At 38.2% G+C, this 16,853-nt stretch overlaps 1 protein-coding gene across 1 annotated transcript; it reads right to left on the bottom strand.

Annotated features, from left to right (window-relative positions):
- Positions 1-1,995: 1,995 nt before the first annotated feature.
- Positions 1,996-16,484, bottom strand: sucla2 (succinate-CoA ligase ADP-forming subunit beta). The gene is made up of 11 exons (XM_077536522.1): positions 16,337-16,484; positions 14,822-15,020; positions 12,444-12,543; positions 12,069-12,231; positions 9,708-9,836; positions 7,551-7,689; positions 7,283-7,444; positions 5,594-5,736; positions 5,404-5,524; positions 5,240-5,328; positions 1,996-5,145 (listed from the first exon to the last, which is right to left on the bottom strand). Exons 1-11 carry the CDS (start codon positions 16,418-16,420, stop codon positions 5,071-5,073), a joined length of 1,404 nt encoding a protein of 467 aa, XP_077392648.1. The 5' UTR covers positions 16,421-16,484; the 3' UTR covers positions 1,996-5,070.
- Positions 16,485-16,853: the final 369 nt, after the last annotated feature.

The raw sequence follows: 16,853 nt of genomic DNA, 5'->3' as shown, positions 1-16,853 counted from the left end.
AAAAAGTATCGATATCGGTGATACCGGCCCTATATTTACTTGATATCGGTTCGATACCAAAATTTGCAGTATCGCACACCACTACCATTAAATTGACTAAGGGGGTGCACCCCTAAAAACATAGAGTAGTTAGTGTGCCAATCTCAAGAGGGAGTGCACCTCCACAAAATATCTGGGGGGGGGTTGCCCCTGAACACAGGGGCGGGGGGCATGCAGTGTGTGCGTCACTGCCTGGTGGGAAGCTCGCAAGCGCTGGCTGCGGTTGTCAAGGAGACGAAATTTGCTGCATGCGATGACTCACGCGCCTCATTTTCTGCGCTGCGTGCATGTTGGTTGGTACCCCATGTTGGCGACGCGTGCATTAACGAAGCTGCCTATCTTCTTATCTTATCGATCCATCATCGTCTCCTTGCAAACATCAGGCAGCTCGCTTGGCTCACAACAGATTTTTGTTGTACCTGCGCCAGGCGGGAAAATCGTGACAATTGGCATTCAACTGCAACATTCACCAAAAGTGTGTTTCGGAGTCACATGTCACATTCAAGGTCTTGTGGACGCATAACCATTTTGGACATTTGCCCGCATATGATGACCTCACCACCCAAAAATATGTTTTTTGCCTAGCAATTGCCCATTCTACACCAAAAACAAAAAAATTGCACAAACACATGATTTGCTCTTGTTGGAAAGTACTTCCATTCGGTTTGCATTGACCAAATGTAAAAAAGCGGCCAACTCTCCACGATGATTATGATTATCATCATCATGTTGATTTTATTTCTGCATGGGGAAATTTGCGCTCTCTCCACAACTTGGAGCTTGAAATGGCTGCCAAAAAAAAAAAAAAAAACCCACTTCATCCAATAGTATTTGCAATTACATGGCGGGCGGACCACACAAGTCTGGGGATTTTAACGGACGTACACACACAATTTCTTTTAAGACGGGGAAAAATGATATTTCCAGAAATAGTGGCATTATGCAGCCTTTCATCTTCAAATTCTCAAATGAATAATTGCATCGGATGAGTAATGCTTTTTGAAATGGAAATTAATATATAAGGACATGCTGAACAAATAATGTATAAAGAAAATAGAGATGCTTAAAGAGTGAGTGTGCAATTTAAAAAATATATATATTTTTTTCATTTAAATTGTCCTTATGACATTGCAAAACAAATGTCACTAAATAAACCTGCCCTCTCTGGCACCATCTTGTGGCTGTAGTTGGACTTACAAGAAACAGGCTGAGGGGTTTGTCAAGGGAGGATATTTATTTATTTTATATTATATTTTATCATTATATTTTTAGATTATATATGTTCTTTTATATCTATATATATTTTATTATCTATTATTTTATTATATTTTTGTGTTTGCATTTTTATATATATATATATATATATATATATATATATATATATATATATAGGGACGATACGGGTAAACCACGATTCGATACTGTGACGATATTTGACCCACGATATCGATATCACGATACACGATGTCTACGAATTTTGACATATTGTCAAAAAAAAATTTACAATATATCACGCTATGTGACTGAAAAAGCCAAACAAATGCCCATAAAAAGGAAAATGTCCAATTATGCATTTATGTAATGCCAAAACTTGTACAATGTACTAAGTTCTGCATAGTGCCTCACTGCCTCTGAGCCTTTTAACTGTAAATTATTATTATTATTGTATTATTTTTGTGTTATATTATTTTTACAGAACCCCACAAGGTTGTGGTGCTCTTTAATTGTCCTTAGCTGCATTTGAGAGGAGTTTCGGATGCAATTCTTACTTCAATGTCAGTCAGCGGAACTTATCGATGAAGAATCATTGATTGATTGATCGAATGATTGATGAGTCGACGCACTCGGGATGAAAATCCAATTCTTTTTCATCTTTCTTTTCGAGGCGCTTTCTTTCAATTATTCATCCACTTGTCCATGAATGGCGCCCTGGTTCCAAAAAGGTGAAGACCCCCGCCCGCTCATGTCCTGTTTTTATTTATTCGTCTCGTCCAATGACTAAAGCAGCAGAAATATCTTACAGAGGCAGAGCGTCACTTTGGTTATTTACAACATTTCATCCACGTCGCTTAGGTCACAAAAACAAACAAACACAAAAAGGGGGAGGGGCTTTTCCTGCCTTAAATCCCATGTGGCATGATGGTGGCGGAAGGTCAGGGGGGTGGAGCCATGTATTGATAGCGTATACTGTATCATCAGAAATATCACATACTGTATTGTTTTTTTTCTTGACTATCATGATACCACTCCGATATTGTCAAATGTTGCAATGTGTTATCATGACAAGAGTGACTCATGACACTCAAGTTATGAAATATTACAGTATGGTATGATAATGTGCATATAAAAGGATGCCATATTGCATCATGATATTGTATCACAATATCACAACTAACATTAGCCAAAAAATGCATGAGTGTATTAAAAAGTCATTTTGTGTCTTTATACTCTTGCTACCAAATATTAAAATCCTCTAATGGGATATTGTCAAATATGACCTTTTGTAGTAATATTTCATGATAGAATGTTTGCTAAACACACCAATAACTGATAGCATTACCCATGTAGTGTGACGCTAATGTTATCCAAAAATGGTGAGACAGTATCTTGATAGTATCGCTACATTGATACCAGATTGTTGATAATTGACCAAATCTCGCAGTAATAGCAAATAAATATCAATTTCCAGTGTGAGAAAAAGTAACAGACAAAGACAAACGTGCGACATTTGCGCCTCCCGCGTTAATAAGAAGTCGACGACATTTTCAATTTCAAATCCCACCAGGTGATTTAGCGTTGCCGCTACTCCATTTTTAGACTCGCCGCGGGGGAGCTGAAGCTCACGTTGATGATACCGCTGTGGCTTCTTCACAAAAAAAATAAAATAAATTGTTCCATTACAGCAGCGGTGAATAATTCACCAGGATGAGATCAGTGTCGATAGCAGCCAGCACGCGAGAGGAAATGGAGGAGAAAGGGACAAAAAATAAAAAGGACAAAAAGGAGCTAAATCGGGAACCGCGTTGTCAAATATGGCGACACGATCGTGATTCAACATCTGGCTCCACCAGTGCCAAGTATCCACATCCGCTATCCTTACCGCTCATGGTACAGTATCGATACACAGGTGTCAAAGATTGATATTAGCAAGCTGGTATCCGGTGTGCAGCATCAACACGTCGAACATCAAATGTCACAATTCATCATCAAGATGTGATTGGACAATTATTGAGACTGTTGTCATCCATCGCGGTATCATGATATTAAACTGCCTACGTTGGCCAAATACACTGATATCGTATGCTAATGCCAATGCTAACGCTGGACAAATATTGTTTTATAGCATAATAATATTGCTTACTTTGGCCAAATAATCGGGACGTCTTATTGTACATGATATCATATTTGGCCAAAGATAAAGTATCAGGATATCATTAGCCAATTTTGGTATTGTGATATCGTGTGGCAATTGTGTCTCAATTGTTGAACAAATATTGTATCAAGTTGGAAATTCAATGTAGACATTGAAATTGTATGACAGTATTTGATCAAAAAACACCATTTCTAAGTATTACTATTATCTAAATACTCCCATATCGAGATACTGTTGCCATCAAATATATGGTAAAATATCCCTAATGTTCAAATATTGCGATTTGTTCATGTTGGCCAAATGATGTGATATCCTTTTATGACTACTTGTGAATTGTTGGCCAAATTTGAGATGGTCATACTATTGTTAATGTTGTCCAAATACATTGATATCATAAGATGACACTTTTATCATTGTCCTAATATTGTTTATGGATTGTACCGATATCTCAAGAACAATCCTGCAAGACACAATCATCACATTGCAAAATGTTGGCAAACTCACCCACGCTAAGCCGGCGGTGGGCTTGATATATGGGGGGTGTAATATACGCAACATGGCAATCTCCCGCCTGCAAATCACCGCCGTCGTGTTGTTTATCGGCGCGTTATCCGGGAGGAAATTGAGTCGCTTACCGTGGAAGCGGTAGTGGCGTTATCGCTCGGCCACATTTGCTCATTGCTGTCGCCATATTGGGAGGGGGGGCACGTTTGCTTTATGGACATCATATTCCATGATGGATTTGATACACACAAAATGACTTCCACCATAATTCAGCGACATTGGAAAACAGCAGGGGTGGAAGAGTGTGGAGTCACTGACTGACTGGCAGACTGACTGAGGTGTGGTACGAGTGCGTGCGTAGATAGAGGGAGTGTGAGTGAGAGAGGGAGGGAGCAAGAGAGAGACAGACAGACAGAGAGGAAGAGAGCGGAAGGGAGGGAGAGAGGGTGGGATGGAGGTAGCGAGGGAGAGAGAGAGAGAGAGAGAGAGAGAAAGAAAGAGAGAGAGAGAGGATGGATGGAGAGAGGGAGGGAGGGATGGATGGATGGAGAGAGAGGGATGGAGGGATGAGAGAGAGAACAAGAGGGAGAGAGAGAGGGATTGATGGAGGGAGAGAGGGAGGAAGGGATGGAGGGAGGTATAAGAGATAACGAGAGGGGGAGAGAGAGAGAGAGGGATGGGTTGAGGGATAGATGGAGGGAGAGAGGGAGGGATGGGGAGGGAGAGAGAGAGAGAGAGAGAGAGAGAGAGAGAGAGAGAGAGAGAGAGAGAGAGAGAGAGGAAAGGAAGGAGGGAGAGAGGGAGGGAGGGAGGGATGAAAGAGAACGAGAGGGAGAGAGGGATGGAGGGAGAGGGAGATGTAGAGAGCAAGGGGGGGAGAGACCGAGAGTGAATAAGAGCACGTTTGTGTAGAGTGTATGCATGTATGTGTGTTGTAAGAAAGTGCATTTAGATGGTAAAATGTGGTACAATGTAAAATACTTGTGCGTATTCAAAGATCGTAAAGATAGCAACGAGAAAGCAAAAAAAAAAAAAGGTTGGTGTGTTAGTGCCACCATCAGGTCACACAGGAAGAAGGAAGAAGGAGGGGCTACTTTTGGGAGGGGCGTGTCCAGATGAGGTCAAACAGGAAGTGCTTGCGGCGACTGCGAAGGTCAGATGGGAAGTTGAAAGGTGATGTCCACTTGCGCTTCCTTGGCCAGCGACACGATTTCTGAAAGCCTGACCACCTGCAAAAAAATATGCGACGGGGCGGGGCATGAAAACCAAGCCAACATTAGCTTGCGCGTGCGTGCGTGCGTGCGTCCGTGCGTGCGTGCCTACCATTTTGGCGGCTTCGTCCAGGTCGTCGCAGGCCAGGATCTTCAGAGGACTAGCGGCAATCAGCGCTTTGGCGTCGTCCACGCGGGTACCTAACAAAGTGGCCATTAGCAATCATGTCGAATCGTCGCCCGTGTTGGTGAACGAGCACGGACGTTTTCTCGCACCTTGCAGCCGCACGACGATGGGGATCTTGAGGTCGAGGTCACGCACGGCCATGATGATGCCCTGGGCGATGACGTCGCACCGCATGATGCCACCGAAGATGTTGACCAGGATGGCCTGAACCTGCGGGGAAACGGTTAGCGCACTAAGCGTTAGCGCATTTAGCTCTCGGGTTTTCCTTTTCGTCCTCACCTTCCTGTCGGACGTGATGAGCTTGAAGGCCTCGGTGACCTGGTGGGCAGTGGCCCCGCCCCCCACGTCCAGGAAGTTGGCGGGCGTGCCGCCGTGCAGCTTGATGATGTCCATGGTAGCCATGGCCAAGCCCGCGCCGTTCACTAAATGGCAAGCGCAAGTTGATGCAAAAAAAGAAGTTAGCTTCCAACGTTAGCAGTAAGAAAGAGCGACATTAACCCATATACCCCCCCCCAACCAATATTAGCTCCCTGAGAACCAACTAGTTATAAACGTTACCTATAGTCCTATAGTGTTAGCATCAACCTTAACTCTTGACTGGCAGCCATTTTGAGTGAATCAAGCCCCCTTTGCTCCCGGCTGTTTTACTGGATTTGGACTGTTTTTGCAAGGCCCACAGAATATTGTGTTCTATTGCCATATTAAAAAATAAAAAATAAAAAAAAATAAAAAATAAAAAAAAATAAAAAAAGAAGAAGAAGAAGAAGAAAAAAAAAACCACATTGACCCTACCAAAAGAAAGCTAATAGTCTGCTCTTTCATCAAGAAACAAAAGTATATTTATATCTGTTTCGGGAACAATAAAGTGTAATTGCACATCTACTACAGTAGTTGGCAGTAGCACTTGACTCATTGAGCCATTTTCAACAGCAAAAAGGTTAATAAATTGTCTATAATTAATGTAGTAACTTAATTATTTTTCATGTACAATTAGTACCTTTAAAAAGTTGTTTTTCTACTTGCTGTCGACTGATGATGACATCCCCTGTGCTGAGGAAGTAGGTAACGGCCAATCATGGCTCATCTGTTTTCTGGGTTTGGTCAGTAAACTGAGCCATGATTGACAGTTACCTACTTCCTCAGCACAAGTGATGTCATCATCAATCGACAGCAAGTAGAAAAATTACCTTTGAATAGTATTAATTGCACATGAAAAATCATGAAGTGATCAAATTCATTCTGGACAAAATATTAACTTTTCACTGCTGAAAATGGTTCAATAAGTCAAGTATCGCTTTTAACTCATTGAAACCCAAAAACGTGTAAACGCGTTTTTTAATACTTTGTCCTTGACTCCCCAAACCGTATTTACACGTTTTTTTTATGCAAGAGCATTAGCAACAGAAGGCTTTGATGCAGCTTCTAACAAGAAGAGGTGGCTTAAAGCAATGGTAGTTATTACAAAAAACGGCCAGCAGTTGGAAGCAGAGTATAAGAGATCAGCCAGGGCCATGTTGCAACAAGCTTTTTTTTTGTCATTGTTTTCACCAGGAATGTAATGATGAATCTTAGCTGCATTCTAATGCTAATCCTGCAAAATGGAAAGACATACAAATATACTTTTTTTGATGGAAGAAGAGACTAATCTTTCTTTTTGTATGTTCCATGTTTTGATAGTGATACAACAATATTGCCATAAAATATTGCCTTGCAAAATCAGTCAAAAACTAATACAACTGCTGAATGAATGAGTTAAATGTTCTCTCTAAAGCCAACGTCCAATGTTCGCTTCAACGTGAGCTTCCAGCATGAGCTAACGACAGAGTTAAGAATTTAGATATCGACGTCAGCGTCAAACTTTCGCTTCCGACAGCGTACCAAACAAAACAGACGTACAAGGGGTCAATGTGTCGAGTACTTATCGGCAACACTCTGGATGTTGTTTTTGTTGATGTGTGTCTGACGCACCCAGGCAGCCGATGGTTCCGTCCAGGCCGATGTAGTTGAGATCGGCCTTGGCCGCCTGGCGGTCTCGCGGGTCCTCCTGGGTCCAGTCCTGCAGGTTGAAAACCTCCTTCTGCCGGTAGGCGGCGTTGGAGTCAAAGTTGATCTTGGCGTCCATGCACATCACTGCAGGCGCCAAACGGGATAATGGTGTGACCTTTTCAAGATCTTTTAACTTACAAACTGTTGCTTGATTCCTTTTTCATTTTTGTTTTTGTGCGAGGTTGTATACCGACGCCAGAGGAGTCTTCCACCATGGGGTTGATCTCCAGCATGGACGCATCGTACTTGATGAAGACGTTGTAGAGCTTGATCATGTTTTCGGCCGCCTCCTTCTGCAGCGGCTGCGGGAAGCCCATCTTCTGTGCCACCTACGGGATGGAACCATATCGTGATTTCGTGATATCAGAACTGCCACAATATATCGTTGTTGTCATCATATCATGATATTAAAAGCAGCACATCTGTTTAAAAAAAAAAAAAAAAAAAGTCAGGTTGATTTCCATTTGTGTTGTTATAGCACCCTCTGGTGGTTAGTTTTTTTAGTGCAGTTTAATTTTTACAAGGCATGTTTTGGCCCTTATATGTTTAAAATCCCTGCGATTGGCTGGCGACCAGTCCAGGGTGTACCCCGCCTACTGCCCAGAGCCAGCTGAGATAGGCTCCAGCACCCCCCGCGACCCTTTTTTTTTTTTTTCCCATTCGTGCAAGACTGTGGCAAACCAAAACATCAGTACAGAGCCTGGCACGATGAACTGAAGGATTTACCTTGTTAAATGAACAATTTTCTAACAATAAACAAATGATCTAAATAAAAAATACGACTTGCTCGAAATATAAACATAATGACCTTTTTTCTAGGGTTGGGAAATCTTTGTCTCATGATTTGATCCGATTCAGAATCCATTTTCAATTCGGAATGATTTTTGATTCAAAATGATTTGATTGACAATGATTTCTGCTTCAATTTATAGATGAGCAAATAATTGTTATGATCTACTCCAGTCTAACTGGCTAATGCTAATTAGCGGGCAACTCGCGGCACTTTCATGCCTCAAAAGAATGCCTATTCATACAAAATGCTTCAGGAATGTATACAGAGAAGCATCTTAACATGACTCACCGACATATGCTCTTACTACATTGCAAAAAAAATAAAATAAAAATAAATTATTGGCATAACTTGATTGTGACTCTTTTCCTTCTTCTCTCTAATGTGGCTACAACTTAACTGTGTATCAGAACGCGCAGAACCATACTGCCCCTTAGTGGCCAAATCGGGCACAACATGACCAGCGCTCCAAGTACACAAACAAGGGTAAAACAGTATCAAAACATTTAAAATCGTTTCTAAATCGTACTAAACAAGGTTATTTTAGTTAACTAAAAATAAATTAATCTAAAATTAAAATTCAAAAAAATTTCGTTAACGAAATAAAAACGAAAATGCTTTTTAAAAAATGAAAACTAACTGAAACTACATTTTATGTTTAGAAAACTAACTAAAACTAACTCTAATGATAGCAAAAATGTCCTTCGTTTTAGTGTTTGGTAATCAATCTAATGCATGAGCCTTTGAGGATGATTTGAAATGTGGTTTGAAGTCAATTTATTTTGATATTAAGCGGAATAAGGACGTTTGAAAGTGTGCCACACAGAAGTGACGCCATCTCGCAACAGTCAATAGAAAAGCACCAAAAAATGACGTCTGTGCTGCTTTTTGTTTTTTTTTAAATATTGCGCACCAGTCATGCACATTTTTAAATCTAAAACTAATACTGAAACGAACTAAAACTAAAATTAAGCATTAAATAACTAAAATTATTATTTTTTTAAATAAATAATAGAACCACCCTGAAAACTAATTCAAACAAACTAAATTTAAAAAATAAAACTCAAAACGAAATAAAAAAAAAAACCTAACTAAAATGAAAATTCCAAAACTATAATAACCCTGGTACTAAATGAGAATCGCGATTCTTAGGAGAACAGATTTTTTTTTGGCACACTCCTACTTTTTTTTTCCTCAAAAACAATTCAGAGTATCGGCGTAATTGACTTTGGTGCGACAAACACATAAGTATTGCTTTCATATGATGACATGTTGAAATATTCGGCTTATTTGTTGATTGTGAAAAGAGGAAAAAAAAAAAAAAGTTCTTTTCATCTTTGGTCAATTGCTAAATCACAACAACAAATGAAAGCATGACAAAAAAAAAGTCGACAAAGTGAGAGTGTGGTCTCCCGGAAAAGTGGAATAGTGATGGAAAGAAAGCGGATGCACAAAAGCGTAAAAGAATGGTTTGGGATTTGGACGCGGCGGCGCGAACGCACACAATTCCTCTTTTCACGCGCCTTTGACTTTTCGGCGATCGATGTCACCACCCACCTTGAGAGCCTGCTCCATCTTGATGCCCTCCACGATGTCGATGGGCTCCTTGACAATGGCGTCGGGATTTTCCGCCGCCACGTCCTCGATATTGACGCCCCCCTGCGCGCTGCCGATCAACACAGGGCCCTGTGGCAAACACACACACAAACAGCAGCTTGAATACAAATGTGCACTGCAGCGTGAATGCCGCAAGCTTCTTTTGTCCCTTTTCTAAATGTGGATCGGTTATATATTGATTGATATAAGAGTCTCAATCTTCACAGTAAGCTCCAGTCCATGTTTGGAAAATTCAAACAAACAACAACAACAACAAAAAACATTGGAGAACTTTGTTGCCATCTAGTGGTGCACAAACATCTTGTAAATGGTACTACCTCTTTTGAGAAATATTTGATTGGATTTTTTTTTTTAATTAATTAAAATGTTTTGGGGGGTTTTACACTTCGTTATTTAAAAAATATATATATAAAAAAAACAAGCAGCAAAAGATGATTTTTTTTCAGTCTTTCTTACAAGAAAAAGTCTGACTTCAGTATATGACTTTTCCTTGTTAAAAAAAGTTTTTTTTATTCTAGCTTTTTCTTTTAAAACACAATTTTTTTTCATATCCTGACTCTTGACAGATTCAAATATAAAACATTTTTTTCTAAATAACACACCTAATTTTTCACACCAAAGTATTTTGACTTTCCTTGAGAAATAAACTGACTGATTATTACAACTTTGCACCACCAAATCAATGCTTTATTATCGTCATGACTTTTTTTGTAAACTTGACTAAGACTATTCTAAAATATTTCAAGTCTTTTTCGTAAAACAATTCAAATTCCAAATAGGTTGTCAAATTATGACTCTCTCTTCTTGCAAAATAAATACATTAAAAAATAAAAATCTTACTAAAAAATGCATATATAATACAATAATAATAATAATAAAATAATAAATAATAAAAATTTAAAAAACAAAAAAAATCTTTCTAAATAATGCGCCCAATTTCTCAAAATCTTTTGACTTTTCTTGAGAAATAAACTAACTCATTATTACAACTTTGCACCACCAAATCAAGGCTTTATTATCATTATATGATTTTTTTTTTTGTAAACTTGACTTCATTCTCGTACATTTCTGAGTTTTTTATAATAAAAAAAATAGACTATTCTAAAATATTTCAAGTCTTAGTAAAACAATTCAAATTCCAACTAGATTGTCAAATAATGACTCTCCTTGAAAAATAAATACATTAAAAAATAAAAATCTTACTAAAAAAATACATATAATACAATAATAATAATTACCATAAATAACTAATAAAAATAATTTTTAAAAACTAAAAAAAAAATCTAAATAATGCACCCAATTTCTCAAAATATTTAGACTTTCCTTGAGAAATAAACTGACTCATTATTACAACTTTGTACCACCAAATCAAAGATTTATTCTCGTCATGTGACATTTTTTTGTAAACTGACTTCATCCTTGTAGACTTTTGACTTTTTTATAGTAAAAAAATAGACTATTGTAAAATATTTCAAGTCTTTTCAGTAAAACAATTCCAACTTAAATTGCAAGGTTTTTTTTTGTTTTGTTTTTTGCAAAGAAATTCCAACCAGATTAGGACTTTTTATTCTTGTAAAATAAAAAAATAAAAAATTTACCAAAATATTACTTTTGTCTTATTTTGTTGTTTTATTTCTGATTTAAAAAAAAGAAAAAAGAAAAAAGACTATTGTACAATATTTCAAGTCTTTTTGGTAAAACAATTCAAACTTAAATTGCGACTTTTTTTGCAAAGGAAATTCTGACTAGATTGTCAAAATAGGACTTTTTCTTCTTGTAAGATTTAAAAAAAAAAAAAAAAAAAAAAAAAAAGCAAAATATTACTGCTGTCTAATTTTGTTGTTTTATTTCTGATAAATAAATAAAAAAGATGACTACTGTAAAATATTTCAAGTCTTTTTGGTAAAACAATTCAAACTTAAACTGCAACTTTTTTTTTTGCAAAGAAATTCCAACCAGATTGTCAAATTAAGAGTTTTTCCTTCTCGTAAAATAAATTAAAGAAATAAACAAAATCTTACTTCTGTCTTATTTTGTTGTAACTTATTTCTGATTTAAAAAACAAAAACAAAAAAACAAACAGACTATTCTCAAATTTATTTTAAGTGTGTGTATGTGTGTGTGTGTGTGTGTGTGTGCGTGTTTCGAGTCCTGCTTTTATGAGAGCATGATTTTTTTTTTATTATTTTGTATATATTATATAATAATATATAATATAATATATATAAAATTTAATATATTTGTATTATTTTATTTTCTGTATTTATTTTCTGTGAAGGACTTTAGTTGCGATGTACTCGCCTGGAAGGACCTCTCCATGGTGATGGCAAAGTAGTACTCGCGGCGCGGGTATCGCCTCTCACAGATGAACACCTGGTTGCAGATGCGACCCGCCTCGCCCGTCTGCTTGGTGTACAGCTTGCGACCGATCATCTGCGACGAAATGTCCCGCGCCTCCTCGGGCCTGCCGCATGACACACAATTTTGCAAGCGTTCATTATTATCTCAATACTTTCTTGCAAGGTTACTTGGAAATTTGATTCCAATAGAGCTACTGGTTACCTGTTTTTAAAAATATATATTTTTTTTTTTAAAAAACCACAGCTAGTAATGTAATCCAAGCACCACAATCATGACATGATCATCATTATTATGGCGGAGGAGGGAAGCGCTTACGAGTATACAATCCGGACGCCTCCCTTCAGTCCGCCCTCAAACGTTCCTTTCCCTCGTCCGCCCGCCAGCACCTGAGCTTTCACCACCAGGTCCTTCGAACCTGACAAAAAAAAAAAAAAAAGCATAGCGTCATCATTAGCATGCTATACAAATCGGGAAAATTTTATTATTCTACTTCTTTTCTTCGCCCCCAGAATTTGAATTTTTAATATTGCAAATTCTTTCTTCGTAGACAAAAAAAATGTATTCTTGAAAACAAATGACTATTTTTTCACTCATATTGTACGTAATATGACGTTTGATTCCAAAAATATGACTATTTTTTAATATGAATATTTTTGTGACGTATAGGTTATAGGGGTGTTAAATAAATTGATTTGGCAATACATCAAGATATTACAGCACAGTGCACAATTCTCGTATCGATTCAATATGGGCCACATCGATGTTTAAACAACTTTTTTTTTTTTTATGTAAATATTCAACAAAACATCTTTCTTAGGGGTTAGGGTTCGCACTTTAAACATGGAAGAATGTTATATTCATGGCACATTAAGCCTTAATATTTTATTTCAATGCTGTTTAAACACAAAACAGACTGAAAACTCAGTTATAAGCGTGAAGTTTCAAATAAATAAATACATTTTTATACAAATCTTACAGTGTACATACACAAGTTCACTGATTAGCATTTTCTAAATTTGAGGGGGAAAAAAAAAAATGCAATTATCTACTTATAAATTCGTTATTGGTATTAATCTGTATCAAATCGAATTGTGACCTATGAATTTTTAAAAATCTAGAAAAAAAATTACAAATGCATAAACACATTTTTTTTTTTTTTTTTAATAACTGTATTCCTGCAGATTAACATTTTCTCCCCAAATAAAACAACAAAAATACAAGTGTGCGCCTGTTACCAAATTGATGACCTGGTCTATTTTGTGGTGCGAGCAGAATATGTGCTGCTGACCTTTGTGTTTAAAAAAAAAAAAAAAAAAAAAAAAAAGGCCTCATCCAATCAAACGACAGTACGGCTGTTGTCACTTGATTCCACGGAGGCCGCGACGCCGCGTTTAGCAGCGCTAATGGCTATTTAAGACACAAAAGCTCAGAGGTGGTTCTGCATGCTTGGAAACTCGCATGCGGGTGTCAGACAACTGTCTATAACCGGTAACTTTATTTCGATGACACAGTGGAGCGACCAGGACCGGTTGTTCAAAACTCAGTTATATCTTTAACCGCTGGTTAAGTAGATTTAACCGACCGTTAACTTGATCGGCACTGTTATTGTGTTGTTCAAAACTCTTAAGTTACCAGCTGTTAACTTGCTGTTAAAAGTTAACACACCTAAGGACCGCCGCCATCTTTTTAACAGTGTGGCTAATTCCGCGTTCGTGACTAATGCTGCCTTCATGATGACAGTTGAGCGCAAGAAAAATAATCTACCGAGGGCTTGACTTAGAGAGATGTTTCTTGTTCACTTTCCCGTCAATAATTAAACACACAACAACACTGTGAATAGCGGCTAATTATTTCATTTAAATTAATTGAACTGCGATTGGCTGGTGACCAGTTCAGGGTGTCCCTTGCCTACTGCCCATAGACAGCTGAGATAGGCTCCAGCATCCCCCGCGACCCATGTGAGGAGTAAGTGGTTCAGAAAATGGATGGATGGATAATTTAAATTTAATAGAATAATTATTTTGTATTAATTTTAATTTAAAACAATAATTACAAAAAAAGATTTGCTTTAATTACAAATATTAGAGGAAAAATACACACATATTAGAAGAAGTAAATAAATACAAAAACAAAACAAGTATTTCAAAACTATTCGATCAAAATATTACACAAATCGGTCAAAATTACAAATATGTTAGACAAAACAAAAATATGAGAAACAAATCGGACAAAAACATGAGATATATGCTGCAAAAATATTGGCAAAAATACAATAATATTACACAAAATATTGTCGGAAAATACACAGTTATTTAATTTTATTAATAACTTTTTCGTCAGCTGAAAACCTTTTTTCCCGGCGAGTGCCAGGGGTCGTTTCAATAGTATCCATTTTTTTTCGACGACCAGGAACGGAAGTAAAAAAAAAAAAAAGAGGAATTGTGGGATATATTGGTGCTAACCAGTGACATAAAAACGGCATGGTTAACTTTGACAGTGCCGATAATTAACAGCATGACTAACCATGATGTTTTGAACAATGCATATTTAACGGTCGGTTAGTTAACGGCGGGTTAAGAATTTAATAAGTGGTTACGGGTTAAACAATGTTTAAAATCACAGAGAATTGAACAACCGGGCCCAGGGTTGCTCTTCCAGTTCTTGCACAGCGGGCGCTGTTTTGCATGACTGACCGATCTGCTTGGCAACGGCGTAGGCCTCGTCCGAGGAGCTGGCCACCATGCCGGCGGGCACCGAGATGCCGGCGTCCTTCAGCAGGCCGATGCTCATGTACTCGTGGAGCGACAGGCTCCTCCGCTGCTGCCGTTGCAGCGGCGCAGACGACGGCGACGAGGCGTGGCCTCCAAACAGACCTGAAGAACCCGTCAGAACCTAGACACGCACACACAAACGCACGCCCGCTTGAAATGAAGCAAACAAGCAGAAGTCATCAAGTTTTCATGAGGCGTACAATTTCGGCAGCCACGATTGAATGAACCTGATCGTCGGCAATGTTTACTTTCACAATGCGGTGTATCGAATCAAGCACTTTCTCAAGCAGTAGTCAGCCAACCACCAGGGGGCAAACAATAAGCGAGTACACCCTGCAGCGGGAGCGTGAGGTCACTCAATGAACTGATGAGAGCGAGTCATCTCAACAGAAGAGAGGACAGCAAAAATCCACTGTCGGATTTGGACACTGGGCAAAATCATATTTATTCAGCTAGCTATGTGTACATTTGATATTTGTTGTTAAATGTTAAATTTGTTCTAAAATTATAAAAATGCATTCATTTAGTTTCATTTTGCATTTAAAGCTATTTACATATTCTTTGTTGAAAAGTAAAAACGCACATTTTCCTGATGATGAATATTTGTATTAATGATGTGATGAGTTGGGATTAGAATATTGATGAAAATAATCGTGATAAGGAATTTGGCAGCGTGAGGCAGAAGATACATTTTTTTAACTCATCTTTTTATGGCATATCAATCAGTTATCCAATTTTATTTCTGACTAATATCGGAATTGGCCTAAAAAAAATAACGGCTTGGTAATGTAGAGACACAAAATATTGGGGGGTACTGTATAAATTAAATTCATTGGACGCCTGATTTTGGCCGTCGTGTAAAAAAAAATAAAAAATACTGTGTTTGTATTATACTCCCAAAAATCTTGAATAATCTGGGATATACTGGCAATAAGCAATATATAAGTAAATAAATCAGGGGGAAGTTGCAACCCACGAAATGAAAACATAACAAAAGATACAAAATAAAAATTTAAGCAAAGGAAAACATCATTTAATGATGTTCAAAGCCCAAAATAAGCGATAAATTCCGACAGTTTGACTTTTTTACGACAATTAACGACGACTTTCGGTAGCTTGTTTACCTGCGTTAGCTATGCTATGCTATGTTTAGCTTATGCGTGCGGAAGATAAACACAACTGTCCAGCTAATTAGCTGGAGGTCACCAACTTGTCAGCTCGCTGCGGACACTTGTCACCAAATGCCAACAAGACCAAGACTTTTGTGTTGCTTTGGAGGCTTTTTAAGACTTCGCATTCAAGCTAACATCGCACTGCTTCGCTAATGTCAGTTTGACCCTGTTACTTGAGTAGCTGCCGTGGCGGTCAAAGGAGGCCGTGGCGGCGTCCTTGCTACCGGCCGCTGAAGCCTTCGCTTTAAGGCGGTCAAACACTCACCTTGGAAGCGGAACTAATGGCGCCTCTGTGCCCCGAATTCCTGAGGCTTGCCGTCAAACGGCCGCAGATCAGGGACGTCGCCATGTCCGCTTGTTGTCAGGCGATGTCTGCTCGTGCGCATGCGCCAGGGGACAGCAAGTACTAAGCTGTATCTGGTGCCGTCTAATGTTTTTTTTAACTTGATCACTGCTGAGCATTCTCACCCTGTTTAGTTTTTACCAACCTTACTACAACGTGCTTACAACTTAAACAATTTCAAACATGGACCATGAACCATAAACATTTTTTTAATCGAGCAAAACAATTACTTACAGAGTGTTCCTGGAGGCATCACGCAGATACGACAGCTCGTTAATAGCAAATCCTGTATGTGCCTTTACTCTCCCATTAACGCTTCACGTCTCCAATGTTTTAACGATACAATAACACTATTCACGATCTAGGAAGTTACATAAACAACAGTAGTCATTACTATAAACCACCGTATTTCAATCAATGTACAAATAATGTTAATTTT

The sequence above is a fragment of the Festucalex cinctus genome, chromosome 11, assembly GCF_051991245.1.
Source record: "Festucalex cinctus isolate MCC-2025b chromosome 11, RoL_Fcin_1.0, whole genome shotgun sequence".
Lineage (NCBI taxonomy): Eukaryota > Metazoa > Chordata > Actinopteri > Syngnathiformes > Syngnathidae > Festucalex > Festucalex cinctus.
This window is presented reverse-complemented; position numbering and strand designations above follow the sequence as displayed.

What these genes read in the sequence shown, in the direction of transcription:
- sucla2 (XM_077536522.1), bottom strand. Translation starts at nt 16,420, where the DNA reads ATGGCGACGTCCCTGATCTGCGGCCGTTTGACGGCAAGCCTCAGGAAT. An exon ending in TCATCACGTCCGACAGGAAG is followed by an intron (nt 5,525 to 5,593) that starts GTGAGGACGAAA and finishes GTTTCCCCGCAG; the next exon opens with GTTCAGGCCATCCTGGTCAA. An exon ending in TGGACGAAGCCGCCAAAATG is followed by an intron (nt 5,146 to 5,239) that starts GTAGGCACGCAC and finishes ATTTTTTTGCAG; the next exon opens with GTGGTCAGGCTTTCAGAAAT.